General features: G+C 56.4%; 1 protein-coding gene across 2 annotated transcripts in view; it reads left to right on the plus strand.

The window, feature by feature from the left end:
* MGLL (monoglyceride lipase) overlaps positions 1 to 25,814 on the plus strand; it is an 85,929-nt gene that overhangs the window by 26,637 nt on the left and 33,478 nt on the right. For both annotated transcript variants that reach the window (XM_040995315.1, XM_040995314.1), the window contains exon 3: positions 4,717 to 4,823. In XM_040995315.1, the coding sequence (XP_040851249.1) occupies positions 4,717 to 4,823 (107 nt within the window). The remainder of the gene's footprint in view (positions 1 to 4,716; positions 4,824 to 25,814) is intronic.

Raw genomic sequence — 25,814 nt, forward strand, 5'->3', positions numbered from 1 at the left:
GGAAAGAGTGACTGAAGGAAGCAGATGCTGTGTCAGGAGAACTGTCATTCCACCCTCTTCCTGGAGGATGGCTTTGAAAAAGAAAGAGACAGGGTTTGCGCTGAGGTCCTCCTGCCTTCTCGGTCCTTGCCCAGAGCCTGCCCTGAGGGACACGGCCAGGGCTCCGTTTCTGCAGCTTGCTTCTCCCGCCCTCCCCAGGACCCCTGGTGGCCAGCTAGGTTCCTCAGGCTCTCATGGAGGCCTGCCTGCCTGGTCCAGCCGCTCCTCCCTCACCTTGAATGTCCTTGGCAGGAGTTCCTGCTGGGGCACCCCTTGCTTCCGCCCTTCCCACTGAAGCATTCACATTCCGCTGGCTCCGTGGCAGGTGGCAGAACTCCCTTGTCGGAGAGAACCATTCAGGCGTTCGTTTGTTCATTTGGCGTTTATGGAGCAGAGGCTGCCCCAGCTGCCAGAAACAGGAGCCCAGGACAGATAATGAAACTTGAGTGTTGTCCTCTGTGAACACCTGGTCTGCCTGGCTTATGGTCCGTGCTGGGTAAGAGATGCAGGGATCCAGAGAGAGCCATGAACTCAGTGTGCTGGGAGCTGGGGGGCACATTGGTGGGAATGGTCTAGCCAAGGCCAAGGGCACGCTTTGGAGGCTAGAGGGATAAGCTTGGCATGGGCATTAGGGGCAGGGCCTGACCATGTTCAGGCTGCTGTTTCTCTTGTAGCACTTGATCCCATAGTGGCCATGTGGGTGGACTTGGCGAAATAGCCTGGGTGGGTTCAGTTCCACCTCCCGCCTGCCCGCCCCCCAACCATGTGTCCTCAGAGTGGGCTGTTTAGCCTTCCTGGGCACCACTTTGCTCATCTGTGAAAATGGCAGGCCGGCAGCCCCCTCCCTGCCACGTTGCTGCCGCGAGGGTTAAATGAGTTAACACATAATCATGTCTCGAGGCTGGTATCTGGCCAGAGCAGCCGTCAGCTGTTGGCATCAGCTGTTATCTAATGCCTGGCTTGGCACCAGCCTGCGCACGCTGGGTTATTTTCCATCCGTCCTCCCCACCTCTGAGAGATGGGCAGTGCGGGTCTGTGTGGCAGGCAGCCGTCTGCCTCCGGCTTTCTCCGTGGAGTTCTAGAGTCCTGGATTTGGTGTTATTTCTGTCCTCCCCCCACCCTGCTCCCCCACTCCTCAGGGCTGTGCCTGCCAGAGACACACAGACCCCAGTGCTCCTGGAACTCTTCAAGAGGAGGGGACAGAGTTAAATTTGGATTTCCACGGAGCCCAGCCTGCTCTGGCTCCAGTTACAGGAAAGGAATCCGCGATCCCACACGCAGGCCCTAGCACAGACGTGCCGCGCACATTGGCTCAAGACACAGGATTTGGCAGGAAGGAGTCGGGTGGATGTGGGTGACGGAGCGGGCAGCCTGGCGAGGGGGTGTCTGGAGATGTAAAAACGTCATGCTGGCGCCCAGCTTGGGGGTGGGTGGAGGGACTGCTGAGGCCCTGTCGCTCTCGTGGTGGCGGCTTAGCCCAGGTGTCAGCCCCACCCGGGAGTCCCCAGGTCACTGCCTGGTGGCAGATACAAATGTGGAGCCTGGCGCTGCTGGGGAAGGAGGCCGCCAGTTCCCTCTGGGTCCCTGAGGGTCTGCAGTCCTCCGAAGGGTCCAGCCAAGTCCAAGGGTGGGAGTGGGGGGGATGCATCCTTCTCATCCTGGTGTTAACCAGTTTCCTGCCCGTCTCTCCAGGCATCCTGTCCCAGTCCTCCCCTGGACCAAGGGACTGGCAGTGGCTGATCGCTCAGGGGCTGAGTGAGATGGAGAGGGAGATTGTAGAGGCAGGGACCTCCCTCCTACCCCACCCCGACCAAGAGTCTTTTGGGTCCTAATTTCACGTCCACTATCTCATCTCAGCGCCCCTGTGAGGGGGGCAGGGGCATCTTTATTTCACGGAGAAAGAAACCCTTGAGGAGGCTGGAGCTTAAACCCAACCCCCAGATCACAAGTCGCTGGGGAAAATGGCTTCCAAGCATGCAGCTGCACAGCTCGGGCCAGGGCGGGGCATTCCACCTGCATTTTCTTGTCTCTCTTGTGACACCCTCTGAGGTCCGTGGTGTTAAGACTGTCCCCTCTGAGCAGACAGACCCAGAGTGGCCAGGTTGTTCAGGCCATCCATAACCAGAGAATTCATTGGCTCGTGGAACTTCTGAGAGCCTGTAGATCTCCCGGCCTGGGCCTAGGCTGTGGAACAGGGTGAGAACGCCTTTGCAGGAGCTGCCCCAGCTCCAGGGGCTGGCTGCCAGCAAGGCCATCTGCTTTGGGACTGGGCTCCTCCCCCAGTCCCTGCCTTCTCCCCAGTGGTGTTAAAGAAGTTCAGGATAGGGATCTCTGCCGTCCCCCTGTGCAGCCTCACTTCTGTGGCTGCTGCTGCGGGCACTGCCTTGTCTGTGCCAACAGCTCAGCTCATGTTTGGGTTTGTGGAGGCTGCAGAATGGCCCAGAAAGAAGGGAAGGAAGCAGCCACTTTTTCCGGGCACCTGCTTGGAGCCTGACTCTCTGCTGTCTTGCCTCTCGGCTCCATTCCGGGTTCTTCTGCAAGCTGAAGTCACGTCAGGTCACAGCCATGCTGGGCACCATCCCCCGGATGGAGAACACCCTCCAGCTCCCCAGAGCTGTGCTCAGGGCACCTGGCGTGACGTGCTCCATGCTTCTCATAATCGGGCCAGCGCTGTGCATGGCTGTGAGTTGTGTACAGTCACTCACCCCCACGGCCTGATATGGAATGCTCTCTGAGTCATCCATTTGCCTTGCCTTGGTGTCTGCCACCCAGTGAGGTGAGGTGATTTGCCCAGGGTGCCCCGGCTGTAAGGGTGCCCTGTGCACACGGCCTCCCTGTGACATCACGGCCCAGCAGCGCCTGGCCACATGCATTTTCCAGGCAGAGCTGCAATCCCACTGTCTTGTGAAATCCCTACCCAGTGTCCAACTAGTAACCTGATGGGGAAGTCCCCTGTGGGAAACCCTGGGGCTGAGGGGTGTCCCCGTCCCCAGAAGGACAGCTGCAAACCTAGGGCTCAGGATATGGCTGGCTATGTGTCAGGCAGCTAGGCAGGGACCTGTGCTGGAAGGGAGTGGGGAGAGGGGTGACCACAACTCCGCCCACAGCAGGTGTGTAGGGGAAGACAAAGGGAGATTTTCCTTGTGGGGAGGGTGTTGGACAGGGAAATGGGACAAAGCAGTGGAAAATCTCAATACCAGACCTCCTCTTCTCCCAGTACAGCCCCAGGCTGGGGCTTGGGTTCTGAGGCTGAGGTGGGACTCAGGCTCTGGACCTCATTGTGGTGGTGGTGGCCGCCAGTCATCCAGTCTTTGCTCAGGAATCTTTCCCATCTAGGACTGTGATAGAAAAATAGACCCTCTGCCTCTTTCTGAACCTTCTCAGGTGGGGGAGGCACTAGAAAGCATGCCAGGAAACAAACCATGTTAGCTTCCTCCAGGGCACCTGGAAAAGACCCACGTGGCAGACTGAGGTGTGCAGCAGGGTACAGCTCACGGGGCACGCCTACTGTGCACATCTCTTTCCGGGCGCGGCATCAGTGACCTCCATCAGGAGCCCAAGATCACCCCTGGGGAGAGCATTTCTTCGCAGAGCCAGGCGGTGGGACCCTGGGACCTGCCACCCCTACCTGCTGGGTTTTAGCAGCACTCTCCTGCTGCGTGTATCTGGGCTTGCAAGGCAGAGGAGCTGGAGAAGGGGAGGAGCTGAATGGACAGGCAGCAGCAGCAGCAGCAGCTGCAGTGGCTGCACTCTGGCGCCCCAGGAAGTCTCGGGAGGGTCTAGGCAGGAGAGGAGCCTGATTTGATTTCCCCGTGCCAGACAGATTGCACCAAGCAGGCTCAGCCCAGACAGGGAAAAGACATGTGGGGCCTGGGAGGGGAGGTCGATTGGACAGGACTAGCGCCCAGGAGCTGAGAATAAAACCCCACTAGACGACATTGAGATCAGGTTGGGGCCTGATGTGGGAGCATGGTCTGTGGGCTGCCTTCTCGCTTCTTGCCCTGTGTCCGCTGAGCTTCGTCCTCGGCTCAGCCTAGGTTGTGCGTCACTCACCTACAGGACTGGCAGGCGGGAGAGGGCCTGGCCTCAGTGGCTCTTAAAGCCCCACCCACTTCTTTCCCAAGCCTGGTTCCAGCATGTGCCCCCAACATGAGAGCCACTCATTTGTAGTGACAGTTGCAGTAGAGGGAGGGATATCTAGTACCTTGCATATCCTACCATGGGTAAAGATTGTATTGACAGGCCATCTGGGGGGAAGACAATGACTGGGGCCAGTTGTCAGGCCACCAGATGAAGCCCTGAAGCCCTCTCTAGCCAGTGGCTTCCCAGTGGTGTATTGCAAGCTCCAACTTGAGCACTCATCCATTTGCAGTAGCTGTGGGCTGAAGCCGTGGGACAGCAGGCACATTCCCAAAAGGTGCCCAAAGTACCCTGCCTGGCATGTCCCAAGAATCCATGCCTGGATACCCCGAAGGGAAGTAGGTCGCCACTGCTTGACAGAGGAACAGATAAAATCTCAGGGGAAAGGCCTGGCAGACCCCCATCCTGCAGGACTTGGGAGCTTGCGCCTTGCTGACCGACCCCTCTTGTTGGAGAGGAGGCAGCAGCTTGAACACTGATGGCACCATGTGCACGCTGGTTTGTGGGTTTGTTAACTGTGCCCTCTTGTCCCTGCAGAGCACTGGTGTTCGTGTCTCATGGAGCCGGGGAGCACTGCGGCCGCTATGAGGAACTGGCTCAGATGCTGGTGGGGCTGCACCTGCTGGTGTTTGCCCACGACCATGGTGAGTGTCCTGGGTGCGGTACCAGCTGGTACCTGGCAGATTGTATGTCTGTTTTACCAGATTCCCCCCATATACATGCACGCACTGCTGTCACCTTCCTCCATTGTACAACTACACACAGATGTTTCCAAAGGGAACATGTGTGGTTACTAGGGAGCACAGCTGGAGAGATGCTGCTGGACATACTTATGGGGAGGGCTTATCCCAAGCTGGGGAATGCCTGCCCATGTGTCCAAGCATACCGGCTCTTAAGATGGGTCCTGGTCTTCACCCAGGGCGCTTCAAATGACGTGGATAGTTGGTTCAAACTCCAGTCTAACCACAAGGGAGCTGCTAGACCTTTCAAACTCGGAGAGCAGCAAGAGTCTCAACAGGCCATATTGGTCACAAGTAAACACCAGCACACACAGATATACAAACATGCACACACTAATGAACATATGTACATACATGCACACTCAAGTCTGTGTCAATAAGTATGAGTGCACATAATACATATATAAATACACACACACACACCCCAGGCCAAGTCCCTGGCTCTTTATCAAGTAACAAAATCCATACTCGCCATCAGGGTCGCCGTCCATTGCCCAAGTCTGTGGCTCTTCTGTTGTATTGATGGCGCTCTCTAGCAGGTCTCCTGATTGATTATTGGACAGTTTTGGAGGGGAAGCATCCCCCATGACTGAAGACACGTGCTCCTGTTGCCTGTGATTTGAAATCAGGAAACAGAGCTAGCAGCGGTGGGCAGGGGCCAGGGTGGCCAGGCAGGGGCAAGGCTGTGTGCAAGTCGGGAGAGGTGGAGCTGGCTAGGGCATTTTGTATGTGAAGAATCATGAGTGGGGTTCGTCAAGAGCTCCTGTGTGATAGTGTCCTTGTCACCGAGTGTGCCGACTGCAGTGTCCCTTTGAGAGCCGTGACATGCGTGGGGCTTTGTAAAGCATTTGGGATGCTGTGTTTGGACCTCAGGGGCTGAGCTGTTGTCAAATTCATATCCTTTGCCCTGCATATGGCTCAGGACATTTGTCCTCTGGCCTTGGTTTCCTGGAGAAGGGTCGCCAGCAACCACGCTGGGTCCCCAGGTCACTCGAGAGGACCAGAAGTGGGTTGTGTATCTTGGCAGCAGATGCCTCATCAAGGTCCCCTGGCCCGGCCTGTGGCAGTAACTGCATGTTGGATCTGATTTACTCTGTTTCACTGTGACACCTGGAAAAACAACTGTGAAAGGTTCCCTTTTTCTGATAAGAGAGCGGGGGGGGGGGGGGGGCAGGGAACTAAGCAACCTACCTTTTGATGCTTCCAGAATAACATGTGAAGTTAAGACAGAGCTGTCTGCCACATTCCAAATATAGTGTGAAAATGGAGCTCCAGTTCACCTGCTTCAAGTTGCTCGGATGACTCACGGGAAAGCTCCCCAGCAGGAGACTGGGAGGTGTTTTATTCAAGAGAGGCATGCAGTTGAGTACACGCAAGCACACATGTACTTGCACATGTACTGCATCGTGAAGTGTGCACACGCGTGCATGTGTGACTTTTGTTCTCTGGCTTATCTCAGTGAAGAAAGCCAGGCAGGTGGGCTGCCGCCATGGGGGTCCCGTGTAAGCTGCTTGCTGAGGAAGCTGCTGGAGGGGGCGGCTGGTGGTGACCTTGGCCTTGTCTGTTGCTGAGAAATGCGATCCGAAGTGGAGTGGGAAGGATGGGTTTGAAGCAACCTCCTCCTCATGCCGTGCTTGTGTTTCTGGTCACGGATGCCTGCGGAGGCTTGGACACTGGGACATTGGTTGAGCCAGCAGGAGGCAAAGACTAAACACCATGGAGCAGTAGATGCTGCTGGCTGCAGACGCATGCTACCGCACCCTTCAGCAGACAGCACGAGACCCAGACCCCAGCATGCCCAGTCAGTCCCTGCCCCACGGGGCTGAGGGAGGAGCACAATGATGTGGCTGTACAGCCAGAGGCTGTCGGTGAAAGGGTATGTGATGGGGCCAAGCTGCCTCCAGCCCTGGTCAGCTGCAGCATGGGCCAGCCTCTGTGCTGCATCCCCTCTGGGCCTGACCCCAAGCACCTTAGCAGAGCCAGCAGGGCTGAGACTGGGAGTTGGGGAGGCAGGGTTCCCGTCTCAGGCTGTGGTGGTGAGGGTAAGGCAGATGAAGCAATGGTTAGGACACTGCATCGTGATGTTGACTGAGCTGCCCACGTGGTCCCACTGCTGGGTCTGCCCGGCAACCTGTAGAGGGGGCTGGTTCCTGTCCACCTGACACTGGCTGATCACACACTGTGATGCTTCCTTTCCAGGTCCCTGGTAGCATACCCAGGGTCTTAGCATGAAGCACCTGACAGGAGCTTCACGTTCTTTTCCAGTTGTAGAATTTGGCCAAATGATCTCATGGGTAGGACGCATTCCCCAGCAGCGAAGTGACCTTGCTGTTCATTCCTGCAATCTTTTGTAAGCAAGAAGGCCAAGGCCGTATAACGATGGATCCCAGTCTCATGGCACCAATGCTCACACTGCAAGTGGGGGCAACTTGGCTGCGAGCTGGCAGCATCTGAGCAAAGCAGCCTGCTGCGTGAGGGCTTGGTTTGCCCCCCACACCTCTCAGGCCTGCTTGGCACCGCCAGTGGCCGGAGCTGTCTGTAGTGTTGCTCGGTTGTCTGCTTGTGGCTCTCAAGCCTGCTTCCCCACCTCATCAGCGCTGCCCACTGCTAAGCAAGGTGAGGGGATGGAATTCCTTAGCCGCTGACCAAAACAACACACAGCTCTGGCCTGGAAGGAGCAGGGGGTGGACCCGGCTGGCAGCTGTCCTGCCTCCAGATGAATGGGTGATGGGCGGTCACACATGTCTGTCCTCTGTGCTAAGGCTCCTGACCAACACAGGACTTAGCATACCGAGGGTGAGCACCTCACTTCACACCCCAAAGGAGCCTTCTCATCGTCCTCGCCTAGCCCAGGCCTGAGCACAGAGGCTCAGCCAGGTTAGCTCAGCCCGCGTGTGTTTCAAAGAGAAGCAGCAGTACATGGCAGGGCCCAGCAGGGTGGCCTCCGCCTCGATGGGGAGCGTGTGGTCCCAAAGTGCCACACAAGGGGCGCTTTCTTGCTACTGTTGAGATGGTTGGGGTGTTTGGATGCTCGTCCCTGGTGCCCCCACTACAGCCCCCTGAGAGCCACAGATGCCCTTGGTTTCAGGTTGTGGCTGGGACGCGAGGAGAGGAGCCCCTCTCCTGCCCCCAGTCCCGGGCCAAGAAGGCAGAAGCAGAGGTGTTGAAGATCCGTCTTTGTGCCTGCACCCAGCTCAGCCCCCATCAACCATTTAATTGGACCCTCAGTAGTTTCGCAAGGAAGAAACGCGGTGATTAAGTCCCTGGCCTGTGCTGCTCAAGGCCCCTCTAGAATCTTTAGACATCTGGAGCTGGGGGGGCGGAGCCAGGTCCCCGCTGGGAGGAGCCCTCAGGCTTTGGGCGGCAGAAGCGGTGGGGGTGGGGCTCTGGGGGATGCGGGGCAGGGCCCAGGGGAGGGTGAGGAGGGCAGAGGAGGAGGAGCTGCCTCCCGGGTCCAGCTAAGCAGGTGGAAACACCAGCGGCTTTGGGCTTTTCTGGGGCATTCTAAATATAGCACAGGGGAAAATTGGGCCTGGTGTTCTTGTGGTCCCCAGGGCTACCAGCTGCTCACTGTGACTCACAGGAAACCCCTTGCTTTCCCTGAAGGCGAAACTGGCCAGTCTGACTTTGATGGGAGGGAGGGGGCTGGGAGGGGAGTGTGTGATGTCCTCCCACCCACCCCCTCCTCCATCCTGCTTGGGGTGCTGCACGGGGGAGCTGGCTCAGCTCTGTTGTGCAGCACTTCTGGCTGCAAGGGACCCTGTCTGTAGCAGTCTCCCACCTGTGCAACGGGGACTGAGATGTTAACACATCCATCTTCCGGTGCACAGCAGCCTGCTTTTATACAGGAACTGAACTTGACTGATGCACGCGGATGACTTCTCAGCAAATACTTGAGGGAAAGTACTAGAGGGAGGGAGGCTTTCCCTTTCTGGCTCAGCAGGCTCAGCGGGGGCGGGCCTGGAGGAGAGGAACTTTTGGGGGGACGCCCGCAGTCTGCCATGTGCTCTGGTAGAAGCAGGGAGTTTTGGAAGTTTTCAGTGAGGTGCACCAGGGAGCGGTTGTTATGCTTGGGTGTTTTCATACCAGAAGACAGATTCCCATCAGTCCTCTGGGCTGGGAATATTCCAAAATAATGCATCACCCATCACAAGCAATAACGGGAACGTTGGAGAAACGTGTTGACAGCTGGGTCTGCCTTAGTAAACACGGGAGTGAGAGGAACCATGCGTCACTCTGAGATGCCTTGAGGGTGCAGCGGCCCAGCTCCAGGTGGGCGGGACCGTGGACTTCTTGGGTGCCTGTGAGTGGGGTCTGAGCACGGGTTGTGCCACTTCCCCTGGAGTTCGTGCTGTCCCCTGCCTCTCCCTGCTGCTCCCTGTTCCTCTGCCTCAACTCTGTACCCACAGACCCTCTTGGGCATGAGTCTGGTAGCTGCTAGATGAGCATCTCTGGGTGGCATTGTGTCTGCCATGGGGTTCAGCTGCCTGCCTGAAGTTGCCCGGCCACTGATTTGAATTCTGGCTCTGGAGCCTGCATCCCAGGACCGCTCCGTCCTGACCCCACCCACCCCGGTTTCCTCTGGCCCTCAGATGTGGCAATGCATGTGTGCACAGAACCTCCCAGTACACGAGGCTTCCTTGCACAGTCTCTCCTGGGAGCTCACCAGCGACCCCAGGAGGAGCCAGCAGCCAGGGCTAGAACACAGGTGGTGGGGTGTGACTTCACACTCAGACACAGCAGTGGCTTTAACACCGCACATTTTTACTGCTCCCGGCCTGTAGGTGTGGAGTCACAGACCGAGGTGGGGGGAGATTGAGCACCTGGGGGAACATTACCAGGTTCATAGGCAGCACCCCACTTCCTGGTTCCTCATGGGGGAGGAGGCCAGGAGGCTTGCTGGGGTCTCCTTACAAAGAATCTAGTCCTGTGTGCGGGGTCTCAGCCCCCTTGACCTCATCACCCCTGTCTCCTGACACAGCGTGCTGGGGGTGGGGGGCGGACACAAACCACAGCAAAGGGCATCAGTGTCGGAGGCTGACAGAGCAGCTGTCACTCCGTGAGCCTGCTGCATCAGCTGCTGGTCATCAGCTCTCCCACCTGGTGAGGGGCTGGGCTCCTGAGAGTGCCAGGGGTGGGGGTAGGTGCTCAGCCCTTCTCCCACCAGCCCTGTGGCAGGAGGGAGACAGACAGGCCTGGCAGGAGATCTTCCCTGTCCTCGGGTGTAAGATGTGCTGGCATTGTGGGAAGTGTGAGGTGAATGTGGCAGTGTGTGCCCTGCAGCCCCTGGCCTTGGTTGTCCCCGGGGAGGGAACAGGGGCTCAGGGACCAAACTGAGCATGTGCAGCTGACCTCCATAACCATCCCAGTTGAAGTCCCCACGGAGGAAGCAGGCAGGGCCAAAGGGGTCATCTCAGGCTTTCAATGCACCGCTATGCAGGAGCACCCCAGTCCTCCAAGGGAACTGTAGGGGAAGATTCTAGAAGCTGGAGGTGCCGGACACTGCAGCCTTCCTCCACCTTACCCAGGGCTGCTCAGCTTTTCTGTTCTGAAAGATTTCGTTTGATTAAAGGATTCGCTTTTAAAAAATTTTCACCTCTCCCGGACTGAATAATTCAGGAATACTTCCAGTTATGAAATTCTCTGATCTTAAATGAGAGGCGAAGTGTGAAAGTTCCTGGTGTGCCAAGGGGGGAGTGGGCACTTTACTGCTGCAGCGTTGGGGCAGGGCTGGCACAGTTGGGGTGGGCAGTGTGATGGCTGAGGGGAATAGGAGCACCAGGCTCCTAGCTGAGCCCTCGCAGGGGCCCCATTGGGTCCTCAGACAGCGATCAAGGTTTAGGGCCCAGCCCTCCCCTGAGCCTCTTAGCACACACACTGCTGTTCTGTCTGGGTGCTGGCATGCACTGAACCATCCAGGGCTCAGTAGTAGTCTCCTGTAACCCAGAGCCTCAGACAGGGGCTGGGAGAGAAGGGTCCAGCACACACTGGATCTGGAGAAAGCCCCGAGTGGACACAGGCTGTGCCACAGCCTCCCTGGGCCTTGCCGCCTTCCTATGAGAAATGGGGAGGCCAGTGTGTCCCTTACAAGAGCATTGGCATGGGCCTGGAGCCAAGGGCAGCATCTAGGTGGTGCCGGGGCTAAGACTCGGCATCATGGTGGTTAAAACACTTCCTTGGGTATGCTTCTGTTCAGAGCCTCCAGTCTTGTGGAACAGTCTGGAAGACTACAGGGCTGCAAGAACCACCTGTGCCCCATGGGGCTTCCTATATGGGGAGTCCTCAGCCTGGGCCTGGAGCATCCCAGCGCCCCAACTCCTGCACCAGCGTTGGGGTGGCAGTGTGCCTCCCCAGTCCCCTGGGAAAGGGCCCAGATGGAACTGCCACAGCGGGAAGCAGTTCCTCACTGAGTCAGCTTGGCGTTGAAGTAGGTCAGGCCTCAGCCCCCTGATGGTTTGTGCCCAAGACCACAGACTCAGGCGTGTGAAAGGAGGGTGAACCGTTCTGCCGGCAGCAGCCTCGTTACCCAGGTGTACGGCTCTGGGCGGGAGGGGTTGGCCTAGACCATGCGGGTGCGTGTCAGAGTCGCTCTGGGTTGTCCAGGACATGTCCTCCTGGAGAAGCTGCTCCTGACAATTTGTGTGTCCTCCAAGTTTTAGAATCGGGGATGTTCAGATTGCTTGCTCCTTCTTGATCTGTCCTGAGCAAGCCTGTGTGAGCTGGCTGCTGTTTTCCCTTAAACACTTGGTAGAATTTACCAGGACAGCCTGTAGGGTCCTTTATGTTATTCAGGTTTGGACATGAGTGTGGTGGTGTTTTGCCTTTTTTTGTTTTTTGGGTTTTTTTTTTTTTTTTTTGGTGCCAGTTTCAGCATGTTGTGCTTTCCAAAAAATGTGTCCATTTCGTCTGCTGTGTCAGACTTGCTGGCATCTCAGTGTCCCTGTCCCCTTTGGACAGCTCAACGGGAACATTCCCTGAACCTGCCCCATTGTCTAACAAGCAGGGGGCGTGACAGCGCTGACCGCTCAGCTGCTCTCCAACACCAAGTGGTGGTTCAGATGGAAGCTCTGACAAAGGCTGTTAGTTGTGGAAGCCCCAGGCTGCCCTCCATTACCTGCCATGACGCCCACTGACTTCTCATGGGCTGGCCTGAAGGTGTCGCATGCCATCGTTCTGAGATGCAGGCTTACCCATGCTAGCTCTGTGCTAGAGAGAGAATGGGTGGCTCCAGCACTGACTTTCTGTCTCACATGGCAGAGCTCTTTGGAAAAGCCCTAGTGTCCCCCAATTCCTCTGGCATCAAGTCAATCATGGAAGGAACATTGTTGGGGTGCCCTTCAGGGGCAGCTGCTGTGGGGTAGGAAGAGGGACAAGACAGTGGCTCTGCCCATGAGAGTCTCACAATTACTAGATTCTCACCATGAAATATGGAATGTCGTAGCTGTCAGGGATCACGTGAGGTCTCTGCAGCTGCACAGACAGAGCCCCTGATGTGACCATGGGGCCATTTCTTGAGCTCATAGCCTCTGTTGGCCTTGTCAGGGATATGGTGTGAGAGCAGAAAATTGGACTTGTGTAAATCCTTGCTGTGATGATCCATGCCAGGTGCCCCAGGTAGTGGTGGTGAGAGTGGAGAACATGAACAACATAGCCTTAAATGTTAAATCTTATTTTCCACCTGGGTTTTGTTAATATGTAAACTAAGACTTGAAAGAAAACTGCTCACATAAGGTCTGTTTTTAAGTATATTTGAAAGAGCTAGGGGTTGGGGACGGGGAAGAGAAACATTTTCTATCCACTGGTTCACTCCTCCAAAGACCATAACCGGGCTGGTCTGAAGCCAGGAACTTCTTTCAGATCTCCCACCTGGATGCAGCGGCCCAAGGACTTGACTGTCCTCTGCTGCTTTCCCAGGCTGATGAGCAGAGAACTGGATCAGAAGCAGGGCAGCCAGGATATGAGCCAGTGCCCATACGGGAGGCCAGCACCTACCCGCTGCGCCACAGCGCCAACCCCCATAGTCTTTTGTCACAAGGATTTGCGTCACATGATTTTGTGTTCAGCACAAGTGCCTGCCAGGATCCTGCACCATGAGCTACAACAAGTCACTTTGCGATTCACAGAGGTCCAAGGGTGAGGGACTGGGTAGGTCCCAGAGAGAAGGGGACGCGTGTCAGCCTAGGTGGATTTTGAGTGTGGTGTGAATGCAGGCTGGTCAGGAGCAGCTGAAAACGAGTCCAGGAGGGGCCACATGAGAGCAGTAAGTGCTCTCATGGGTAGCAGCCAGTGCCACCCATTCTCCCACACAGACCCCTGTCTGCCCTTTGCATGGGGTCCTTTGAATCAATTTTGTTTTTATTTCTGCAAGATAAGTAGATGGTTTACATCTTTCCTGGAACAGGAGCTGGTAGCTTAGTCTAGGTCCCCTATGTGAGTGGCAAGAGCTCAAGTGCTTCTGCCATTGCCACAGACCCCCAAGGTCCATGTTACCAGGAAGCTGGAACTATGGGTGGAACCCGGGACCTCCAGTGGGGAACGCTGATGTGCAACCTTTCTGAAGCTCCCAGGCCGGCGTGGGAGGCTCAGCTCCACCACCCAGGGTCGTCATCACTCTTACCCGCCCGTCCATTTCGGTGTTTCAGTGTGTGATGGGTAAGGGGCGGGAAGGCCAGACATGAATCAAGTGTCTGGCGTACACGGCTCTAACAAAGTGACAGGACTGCATTGCTGGACAGAGGACCCAAGCACGAGGGTGTTGTCTGCACCCTGGAGCAGAAGTGGCAGGCGTGGCCGAGCCCTCCTTTCTCGTCCATGGGTTGGAGTTGCCCTGTGACTTTACCCCAAAAACATGGCTGTTCATACGAAATTATCCCCAACGTCTCCAGATGAATGTATCCAAGGTTTTCCAGTGTGAAGAAAACAGACAACACTTCTGTGGGCTTCCAGAAAAGCCAGTCTCATCAGCGTTGACATGAGTCACTTGGTGAAGGAGGAGGAGTCGAGCTACACGTGATCCCATGTGAAAAGGGAAGATTGAGTAATTTTAGGGAAGGCACTCCAGGGATGTCGTTTGCTGCAGCTCGGGAACTGAGAAAAGGCGAGCCTGGTTATAATGCATATGTAGGCCTGTATTTGGGGGAAAGTGCTAAACACAGACCCTGTGCCTCGGAAATCACTTCCTGGCTGTGTGGCCCTGGGCAAGTGGGCTCCCTCTCTGAACATCAGATTCCTCATCAAGTCTCTTCTTTCGCTGTAGGACCGACGGGGAGGGACAGAAAAGGAATAGGAATAGAATGAGCTGACCTGTGCAGTGTGCCCCCCACAGACACTGGCTGTTGTGGGTGACCAGCAGTGACTCCACTCACAGCTTCGTGTTACCTTAAAGTGGATGGGAGAATATTTCCTATTTGACTGATCCTTGTTGATATTGTCATACCCCTCATAGTCTTGCTTGGTCCCTCATGACAGCCTCAAAGTGGGCACAGTGATGACCACAATGGGACCAGGCTCGTGAGTGCCCCTGGCGCCAGCACCAGTGTGGCCACAGCCAACCCAGGGCGTCACCTCTGCGCCCTGGCTGCTGGCCGGGGCTCTCTGGAGTCTGTCTTGGCCTCTCATCCCATCACTTCCACTCGCCTAGATGTCAGCATGGTCGTTCTGCAGGCGGGCCACTGAGCTGTCCCCCAGGGAGCCACAGGCCAGCGGTGCCTTCCCCCAAGGCCCATTTGCTGTTGGCCCTGATGGGGCAGTGTCCACAGCTCCCCTCAAGCTGCTGGACGTCCTGGGGTCTGTGGAGCCTGATGCATATCTGCAGCAGGTCAGGGAGGACATGAGGTTAATGTGCCCGTTAACCCTGGCGAATGGATGTAGGGTGTCTCCAGAGAGGCCCTGGAATGAGAGATCGTGATTTCCTGGGTGACCTGTGAATCCTAGCAGCCTCTGGGAAGAAGATTGGCTCCTGGTTGGGGTAGAAGGACATTACAAGTCCTCAGAGCGAAGGCTGTGAGCTGTCACTGTCTTCCCAGTAGAAGGGCCTCCTGGGCCCAGGAGATGGCCCAGAAGCAGGAGCAAAGTTGGCTCAGAATGAGGGAATAGGGGACCAAGACTTGCCCGTCACCAGCCACGAGCCCTGGGCTCCGTCCATGGTAAAGTTGGAAAGAAACACTGGGGAGAGAGCTGGGCGAGCTGGACCAAGGTCACTTGCAGAGGAAGGTATCCACTTCACTGTCAGGGAGATGTATGGGTGGGAATTTACACCGGACCAACCAACCTCATGGGGAGGGGAGCCTGACCCCCCTCCCTCTGGGACAGTCCCGGGAGCCCCAGGTACCAGGTGGGGTACACTGCTGTCTAGTCAGTTTCTGGGGTCCTAGTTAACACCTCCAGACTGCTTTGTTGGCCCCAAATAGCCAAGAGCTTTGGGGCCCAGGGAGCACCAGTGCCCCTGGTACAGCTGGTGGTTGGCACACTGTTATCCTTGCTCTGCTGGTTTCCTCCCCAAATGCCTGCAAGCACCGAGACTGGGCTGATTTAGAGCCGGGAGCCAGAGCCAGTCCAGGCCTCTGACGTGGGTGGCAGGGAGCCCAGTTCTTGAGCCGTCATCACTGCCTCCTCAGGGTCTGCGCAGGTAGGAGGCTGAGCCAGAACTGGGTCTCCTGCAGGTGCTCCAGCATGGGATGTGGGCACAATGCCTGCTCCTGGTTGGTACTAGCGGGATAAATGGATGTACTGTGGCCAGGCAGAGGCCTCCTCAGCTGCCCGACTGCATGCAAACCCTGGTGCAGATCAGAGGCAACAGGGCCAGCTCAGGCATTTGGTTTTTTTTTTATTTGTTTGTTTTGTTTTTGTAAAGATTTATTTATTTTTATTACAAAGTCAGATATACAGAGAGGAGGAGAGACAGAGAGGAAGATCTTCCATCCGCTGATTCACTCCCCAAGTGAGCACAATGGCTGGTACTGCGCCGATCCGAAGCCGGGAACCAGGAACCTCTTCCGGGTATCCCACACAGGTGCAGGATCCCAAGGCTTTGGGCCACCCTTGACTGCTTTCCCAGGCCACTAGCAGGGAGCTGGATGGGAAGTGGAGCTGCCAGGATTAGAACCATCGCCCATATGGGATCCCAGGATGTTCAAGGCGAGGACTTTAGCTGCTAGGCCATGCCGCAGGGCCCCAGCTCAGGCGTTTGTGTATGCATTCTGCTTGTGTCCAGCTGGCCCTGTGCACACTGTGTGCTTGTGGGTACATGCTAGAGTCCCAGCGACTCCTGGCGTGGAACAGTGCTGTCGCCCTGCCTTTAGCACACATCCCAGGGTCTGGTCCTTGAGGCAAGGAGCAGAGACAGATCAATTGACTTGGCCACTCACTCCTCCTCCTCCCCCTACTGCTGGGCAGTGGGTTTCACCTGTGTGAATGGGCAGCAGTAGCTGCCAGGGGAGAGGGGGCTGGGAGTGGAGGGAGTGACCCTGGGGGGCACAGTTGCAGCCGAGGTCAGGACAGATCCAGGCAGGCCTCTCACTGCTGCAAGCTCCTGACCTGGGTGGGTGGGGTGTGTGACCCAGCGGCCTTGATCGTCTTGGCAGGCCCGTGGGAAGCAGGGGTCACATTCCTGGGCATGTCTCTGAGCTTTCTGTTTCCTGCCTGGTCCTAGCTGGCCTTGAGCATGAGGAGCCCAGGCTGCTGCAATGGAGGGACAGCAGCCGGGCGTGTGGCTTCCAGCACAGCTTCACTCCAGCAGCGGCCTGCTCCTGAAACCATGTGCCCTCTGAGCCTCTGTGGGGCCGGGTTCCCATGCTGCCCGGCTGCTGGGACAACCTGGGGGGCGCTTGGCACCTGCTGGGCAGCAGCAGGCGCCACGTGCCTGACGCCTTGTAAACTGAAGTCAGCGCATCCTGCTTGGGTAACCAGGCCCATCTTTCTCCTCCAATCTTCAGGTACCAACCCTCCCTACAGAGGTGCGTCTGTTCCCAGTGGGTGTGTCAGTGTCATTTTCCAGCGTGTATTGAGGTCAAGGGCAAAGGGAGTTGAGGAGGCTGCCAAGGGCGAGGCACCAGATTCCAGAGCAAAGCTCAGGTTCAAATCCTGCCCCCTGCACTTCACAAGGCAGCTTCGTGCTTGGGGCCAGCTTCCTGCCGCACCAATGCACCAGTGCGCCATGGCAAGAGGTGCATGGGCCTGGAGTCCCACTTGGTTCCCGTACAGGGCCATTAATGCCATGGTGGGGACATTGCCCTCAGGACTCCACCTCACGCTCAACACCCACTCTGCCCCTAACAGCCATCAATATCTGACATTAAGGGTAGAGTTTCTCAGCACAAGAACTGGGAGGACCATAGTCCAGCCTGCTGTGAAGGGGCAGCGGCCAGGTTCCTGCCAGCAGCCCCTGTTAACGACATTGGCAGCCATAGCGGGAGTGAGGACCCTGATCGCCCTCATGTTGGAGTCGCTGACGCAGCAGCAGGTGGCAATGAGTGCGTGAGAAAAGCCCCACCCCCTTCGCATTTTACAGAGAAAGGGAGCTGAGTGGCAGATTTGGGCCTGGACCCCACTCAGCTTTAACCCCACCCCACCCCCAACCTTGGTGGGGAGGGGGCGTTGCTGCCTGGCTGCAAGGGCTGAAGACCCCAAGCGGGTGTTTTGTGAGCCAAATCTGGGCGCTCACACAGCATGTGACCAGGAAACTGCCAAGCCACCAAGAGCTAAAAATAACCACCTGTGCTGCTGCCAACGGCCAGGGCGAGCCAGGGAAAGCTCAGGGAAGGGGGGCAGGGTGATGTCCCCTGGGACCCCCCACCCCCACTCACCCTGCAAGGCTGGGTCACCGGCCTGGAAGCTTTGGAGGCCGGCATACACACTCTGGAACCTGTCCTGCACCTTATGTCGTCCCTGCAGCCGGCTTCCCTAAGCAGGTGTAAGTGCCAGGAGCGGGATTCCAAGTGGCACCTCTCTTAGGCTGTCTTGGGTGCTTGGTCTCTCACCTCTAAGGGGTGGAGGGAAAATGAAAAGGCAGCCCTGGCGGCCTTGACCTTGACTTGGATGCTCAGACGTGGAGGAACGTCCAGGCAGGCCCAGCAGGAACTGTGCTTTGAGCCTTCGGCTAGGCCAGCATGCGTTGGTGGTCCCGGCATCCCAGGCACTCTGATGTGGGAGGCAGATCTCATGACCTGCATGGCTGTGTGGCCCACTGGGGAGGTTCTGGAAAACGGAGGTGTTGTGTGCTTCATCAGCTGGGAATTCAGTTTGGTTGTTGGGTGCAAAGATCAGTCATACAGCAGATGATTGAAGAAGAAGTTTCTAGTTCAGGCTAGAAATGCGGATGTGGCCAGCGTCTGGCAGTAGGGAGGTCTGGCAGGAGGCAACTGCATGATCCTCATGTCTCAAGAGGATGGCACACAGTATGATGTGCCAGGCCGTCCGGGATGCACCTGCCCAGCCTGGGGGATGGGGACATGAGCCTCTACTATGGTGGGGGTGGTGGGGACGAGGCGGGGAAGCAGGCCCAGGCGGGACTATTGGGATGCTTTGGGGAGTCTGGGGTGCAGGGCTGTGTGCTCCTTGACTTGGGGTGATGAGGGTAGGAAAACGCTGGTCTGGACTGAGGCTGTGGGTGCTGGGATGGTTATTTTGCAGATAGACCTGGATGCAAGCGCTTTACCATCTCCAGTGGTTAACGCTAAGATGGAGCAGTATTCTCCCATGTTGGTGAGGCCTGCGATGCAAAGATACCAGAATTAGAAGGCATGCTCAGTGCATTTTGGGACTACGACTCCCTGAGTCATCATGAAACCACCAGGAGGGCATCTCGCATTGAATGTCCCTCTTGGTCCAGTGTGACCACGAGAGCTCCAGCTGTCCCATCCTATGTCTATGTCAGAATGATGCCCATCTTACAGTTAAGAAGCCTTTCTAGAAACTTCCTTCCATATCTTGGTGGCTAGGATGTAGTCTCCCTGATAGGCAGGGCGGCTGGAAGGCGGAGTGCTTTAACTGGGCACTTTGCCAATGTGAAGAAAATCAGGTGTAAATTACAGAGAAGGGAGAGAGTGGATGGAGAAAGTGGATGGCAGGCAAATAGCAGCTTCTGCCACTTAAACTGCTCATGGGAGGAGACCATTAACAGGAGCCATGAGACCATGGCCAGTCAGCCCCCACTGGGGCCTCCTTGCCGTGGATTCCCTGCCTGCCCCCCTATGGGGGATTGGGGGTGGTATCTCACCCTGTACTATGCCAGGAGCAAATATTGGAGCAGACACCGTTTGCGGGCACCTTCTTCCCATCCCAGGCTGTCAACCAGAGGACATGGAACAGAGCTAACATGAGCCTGGTTTCGACTTGCCTGGTTCCTGGGTCACAGGGGTCAATGAGAAGTGAAATTGCCTGAATTTGGGGTTCTTCTCCTTTTCTCTCTGACTGAGCATTATACAGGGCAGCCCTGTGGAGGCCACGCTCGGTGAGCTGGTATAGGGGTGGCTCCTCGCAGACCTGTGCCAACCAGGCTGTCCTAGGTCCTAAGCAGGGCAGGATGTTGCCCTACTCCTACTCCTGTCCCCTCCTTACTACGTGGGTTTCTGAAACAGGATGCCCTCCTCTGCTAAAGTCATGTGGGCATGAGTGCCCTCATCCAACCCACATCTCCCAGGATGCCCCAAGCCCAGAAGGGTGTGACAGAAGGCTGGCCAGCAGGACACTGGACTGTATGTGCCATGTGTCCTCAACCCCAAGAGCAGGTCAGCACGGTGCCCAGACAGGAAGGCCAGGTCGGCTTCCGGACCCTTGCTCCTACCTCAGCCTGCAGGACACAGCTCTGGGTGCCCACTGGGGCCCAGCCTCAGGTGAGGACAGCAAATCCAGCCGCTGGGTTGTACATGAGCCTGACCCTGCTACCCTGTCGCTTCTCTCTGCTTGTTTTTTCCTCCCAGGAGGGCCACAATTTCATGTGTGAGAGGATTATAGGAACTGTAGGTCTCCCAATGTCCTAGGGCCTGAGGTCTGGGACTTCATCTTGTGGCCAAGGATGGGAGGCAAAAACGAGTTACCACCCTGAGACAGGCTGCTGCCTGAGGTGCGCTGGCATGGAACTTCCAACACGCATGGTCTCCCCACTGCGTGCACAGCACACGTACCTCCCCCACACATGTGTTCCACGCTCTACCAGCTGCCGGGCAAGGGTAGCTGGAAAGCCATGCACCTGTCTTGGCCACACGTAGATGCTTTTGCTGCTGGTGCTCTGAGGGATGGGTTCGGACTTGGCGTTCAGGTGGTGCTGTGAGCAGTCTAGTCATGTGCAGACACCTGTGCAGTTTCTAGCCGTGTGACAGCAGTGACTGCAGCATCTGAGGTTGCAGTGTCCTGGAGCCACTCTCTGTGGCTGCTGAGGGACCACTGGGTGTGGGTGGGTGGCCTTTTATGGTGATGAAGGTGACTTGGACTGCTTCCCTGAAAAGGAGGAGTATTCTTATTTTTTAAAGGTTTCTCTCAAAGGCAGGATTAGGGGTTGGTGATGGGAAGAGATAAATTCATCTATCTGTTGGCTCATTCCCCAAATGGCTGCAGCTGCTGGGGTTGGGCCAGGTTGAAGCCAGGAGCTTCATATGAGTTTCCCAAGCGGATGGAGGGCTCGTGGACTTGGGCCGTCATCCACAACTCCCAGGTGCACTAGCAGGGAGCCGGATTGGAAGTGGAGCAGCCAGGACTCAGACTGACACTGACACGGGATGCTGCTGTCATAGACTGCAGGCTAGCCTGCTGACTCTCACTTTCTCCAGGGCTTTGGAGGAGCCGGGTGGACATGTGGGTGCAGAGCACGGCTGGTCCCCACCCAGGCCGTGGGTTGAATTGACGGAAGCTCTGGCATGAAGAGGAAGCCATGAGAAGCCCGGTGATTCTGGGGTCAGGGCAGCAGGGAGCTGGGGCCTGCTCTGTAAAACTCAGCGTCAGCTTTCCATGGGCCTTGTCTGGAAATGGGTGGAACAGAAGAGTGCACGTGGGAGACAGGCTGATGGCAACAGTGGCTCTCTACAGCTAGGAGAGGACTGGGAGGGCTGGATGCCAGCATCCCATGTGGAGGAAGAAAGGAAATGTCCCTGAGAGGGAGACAGGACTCATGGGCAGCTGACCCATCCACTTCCAGGTGTCAGGTCAGCGGTGGGAACAGAGACCCAGCTCAGCTCAGGTGTCGGGGTCCCAGTGTCCCCAGCCAGACTGCTTTATCATGTGGTCACCAGGTGGCCTTGGTCCAGTCATTGGGTTATCTCAGAACAACACGGAGGGAACGTTTGTCTCAGAAACACTTGCCTCCATGAGTTACTGCTGATCTCATTACCATGACCTAAGGTGACAGCATTGTGACAAGTCCTCCAAAGACTGAGCGAGGACTCAAGGCCAGGAGTGCCACGGGCTATGTGTTTCAAAAGTACCTGTGGGATCCATGGCCTGTGCCTGGGGACAAGAGCTGGGCTGCCCTGGAGACCCGCGGTGCAGGCTGTGCAGGGGCAAGCAGGCCCACATCTAATCCCAGGAGCAGCTTGGGGTCCCAAGGGAGTGGATGAGTGATGGCATCAGCGACCCAGGGCCAGCAGGGCAGGGTGACCCATGGCTGGTGGAGCAGGGCGTGCTGTGCGTGTTGCCATTTGCCCCGGCTTTGTGCACCTAGCACTGGGCCACAGTGGACAGGAGAGGTGGAGGCCGACAGAAACCCAGGAACCATTGGCAGGGGGGGACCTGGCTGTCTCTCTAGGGGAACTTTGAGGGTTTGCAAAGACCACCTGCCACTGTATTTCCTTTAAAGGGCTCCTTGGCAACCAGGTCAGCCACGGCTGCCATGGCCCTGGTTTCCTGAGCTGCCACCTGTGTGCACGGGGGACTACCTAGTCCCATATACCCATCAGCCAAGGGACAGACGTAGGAGCTGGGCACAGCAGAGAAGCTAGACCCCTCATGTGGGCTGTGGCTGGGTCTCCAGAGCAGGTTCGGCTGGTGGGAAGGGGATGGCATGTGCGCATACGTGCCTGGCCAGCCTGATAGAGGAAGCTCCATGAAACAAGCAGCAGGTCAGTTGATGTGATAAGTGTTGTCCATGGCTCTTCGCTCACCATGGTACTTGACCTTCATACCCCAGGAAATTCCTGATGTCTGTCACACAAGAGCTGTCCTGGGCTGAGCTTGAGTCCTGATACTTGCCCCTGAGCCCAGTTTCCCATGAACTTAACCCCTCGGGGTGGCTGTGATGGCTACTACCACCTGTCTTAAGAGGTGCAGCTCTGCCCTGGCTGTGTGACAAAGCACCCCAAACACCATGCTGAGATGCCAGCCATTTCTGTAGTCTGAGGAGCTACAAGCAGACCAGTGGACCTTCATGGCTGGGCGGCGGGGGGAAGTACATCTAATCTCAGCTGGCCCATCATACATGCATGGTCAGCTTCAGCTGGGCAAGGCGGCTCTGTGTGCAGGGACCATGTGCTGATTGGCCAGGGGGATAGGGCTGTCTGTGACCACTGGCATGGGAGCTGGACTGGGTCTTGCAGCAGAGCTGGGCTGGCCACCACCTGTCAGGTGACCGAGGTGGGCTTCCAGGCGCCTTGCAGAGAAGGCGTAGGTGGCAGAAGAGTGCAAGTAGCATTTCTTGGAACTCTTCCTGACTGCTGGTTTTGATCTCCCAGGACTGTCTCCATGGCTTTAAGCCAAGTCACGGGACCTTGTTGCCCATCAGAGGGCTTTCTGGGGTGGATTGTCATTGCCTCCACTTTCCACACACGTTCTCTGATTCCTCCCCTCTCTCACTGGTTTTCACGTCCTCAATCCCCAGCTGAGGCCTGGACCCTGGGTGTGTGTGATGTGTGAAATGCAATAGCTGCAATTCCAATCACACTCTGAGAGCAGATCGACTCACAAAGCTGGGGGACTTGGTTGTCCTGCTTTGCATGTCTGTACATGTGTGCAAGTGCAATTTGTCTGAGAGACGAGAGCCTGTTCTTTCACTGGTTCACTCTGCACAGGCCTTCAGGGGCCATGGCTGGCCGGAGACTGGAGCCTGGAGCTAGGAACCTAATTCACACTTGCCTGCCCAAGCCATCGCTGCCACCTCCCACTGTTGGCACTGACGGGAAGCTGGAGGTAGTAGCCAGCTCCAGGTTCTGGTGAAGAGGTTCTGTATTCTAGAGTTAGAGAGGCCCCAGCGTGGTGTTTCCCTATCTAAGCGTCAGGCATGACAGGGTTGAGGGACACATCTAGCAATGAGGAAAGGTCCACATGTGGGGCCATCACTCGGGACAACCCAGGGTTCTGTTTGATCTTTGGGTTGCAAGGAGAGTCCGGAAGTTGCATTCCAGCCGCACTTGGCTTCATCCCAGAGTCCACGATCCGCTCCGCCCTGGCTGGTCCTGCCACGCTCCCGGGCTCTCTCAGTCCTCTCATTTCCGGCTCTGTCAAGGCCCTGGACACTGGGTTTTGTGTTCTTTTTGAACTTTTTTGTTCATGGCCTCTACTTGAGAAAAACTTTTGTGTGTATATGGCTGGGTGCTGCGTAGCCTTCTCCAGCCTTCTCCTCCTTTCCTCTCCTTGGCTGTCTGTGCCTGAACGCAGGGATTGCTGCCATGGTGATGGCACAGAGGCCGGGACAGTGGCCGGTGCCACTCTGTGAAGGCCTGGTTCTGCCTGAACTCTGAGTCTCTCATGTGTCCTCTAACACAGGTGAAGGTGACCATAAGGCCATGAAGAGAGTCTTATGAAATCGGGCATCCTGCAGAACCCCAGGCAGGTCAGACACTGAGCCAACCTGACACGCAGCCACATCTCCCACTGACATGGTTCTGTCTTGGGCTCTAGATTGATCTTTCAAACAGGGCACCTAAGGTGTATCTGGCACTCCTGGGCACCTGCTGCTCTGCCCAGCCCTGCAGTCTGTGACAGGGAGCATCCTGTGACTTCGTTGCGGGCTCTATTCCTTGATCTGTCACATCCAGCACATTTCAGGTGGCCAGCACCTCTCCCCACCCCACAGCTGTTGCTTGTCTAGAAGTCAGAGGCATCTGCTATGGATAGAGCTTTGGTCACAGCCAGCAGTTCCCTGTCTGATTGGTTCTGCCCAACACAGAACTGTCCAGACCCCCATCCTTTCATGGCCACAGGGACCCCCATGGCCAGTCCCTCTCTGCCATCCCCCTCGCCCCTTCAGAGCCTGTGTTGTCACCTGCAGCATGATGGGGAAGCAGGACCATCCTGCTAGGCGCTGAGAATCAGCTCTGTGACATTATTCTGTCACGCTACTTCCTCTTATTTATACAGTGGAGAGTGGGATGTTTTCAAATAAATCCTCTAAATATGCAATGCCGAGAACGCATTACTTTGAAAACGCTGTACCGTTCGCCGCCTTTTAGCCGCTTACATTATGAAGCATGCTGTCACTGCTTTTAACAAAACAAAAAAGAACCCGAGTGGAAATGTGTCTCCCTAGCCCATATGCTGGATCCTGGCATCTTCATACCTTTTCCAAGCTGTCATCAATCAGTGAGGAAATTAATGCCTGCTTTATCGCCCCTGGGAAGCCATGCTCATGCTGGGTGGCTGCACGGGCCACCAAGGGCGGTATCGCTGCTGGAGGAAGGTGGTTCTGGCTGGCAAGAGCCGGGAGACTTGAGCATGTGGCACCAAGTGTCCGCGAATGTGGACTTGAACCATCCGCAAACACGAGAGGAGGAAATGGCTTTTGTTGGGGGAAACAAACTTGTTTTCCAGGCCAACAAGCTGTGAGCCTGGACTCACCACCATATGCATGTTGTTCCAGAAAGACAACAAGGGGAACCTGTATCTGAACTCACACATCCTTCCCCACCTGGGCAGGGGCTGTGGTTCAGCCTGGCAGGTTGCACGGCAGCTCTGGTCTTCCCTGGATCCCAAGGCTTCTCCAGCCCCCTTGCCCAAAGGTTCTGTGGCAGCCTTGCTTGGTAGCCACTTTCTCTGCAGTTTTAAGACCTAACAAGGATCTGTACTGAGTGTGGGTGGCGGGTGGCAGTCGATGGCCAGTCATGTGAATGAACAGGCAATCCTTCCTCGGAAGGAGACGGCTGCTTCTGCTTGTCTTCTGTTCCCTGCTCTCGTTTCCTTGTGCTCTGCTGGATGGTCAAGTCAGGTTGGGGCTTAGAAGTGGGGGGCGAGGGGTGGAGTTGCTGCTGTTAGAGGTTGAATTGTGGAAGACCAGGCCTGCATGAGAAGGTAGGAAACCTTGGTGTTGAAGATGTCTTTGACATAAGGAGCTGCAGCCTGGGGCTGCTGGCTGGCACCTTCTTCCCCATAAAGCATTGTGGTTAGCAACTGGGACTGGAGAACAAGGGCTCACAGGAAGCCTGCCGCGGGGTTGGACCCTGTCTGGGTGGCGGATAGTTCCCCAGCTGTTTTTCTGTGAAATCACTTCTGGGTGCACGTGACATGGTTCCAGCAGCTCACAGGCTTCTGCCTGTTGTTGGGGTCCCCAAAAGAGCCTCCCAGCCTGAGGTGTTTCCTGCCTGCCTGTCCATAAAGGCCTTAAGAGGAGAAACGGAGAGGCAAGTGTGAAATGTCAGTGGCTTCAGATGTAAACAGTGGAGTTTTGGTGCAGAAACCAAGCCCCCTTGTGGAGGCATGGTGGGTCTGGCCACCTCATGTGGCACCAGCCGGTATCTGCAGACACAGACCCCCGGCCCCTAGGATGAGGATTCCGGCAGCTTCACACATGCACACCTTGCCGGAGACCAGGAAAGCCGTGAAGTAGAACAGCCTCTTTACTTTTATGAGTTAAGGTTCATAGCAATATTGATAGCTTTTGACCCTGAAATCCCACAGGGATACATTTATCCTAGAAACTCCCTAACGAGCCATAAAAGGTATTCATGTTCGTGTTATTTATAGTAACTGAATTTTGGA

The sequence above is a fragment of the Ochotona curzoniae genome, unplaced genomic scaffold, assembly GCF_017591425.1.
Source record: "Ochotona curzoniae isolate NIBS_2020 unplaced genomic scaffold, NIBS_Ocur_1.0 contig_908, whole genome shotgun sequence".
In the NCBI taxonomy this organism is placed as follows: domain Eukaryota; kingdom Metazoa; phylum Chordata; class Mammalia; order Lagomorpha; family Ochotonidae; genus Ochotona; species Ochotona curzoniae.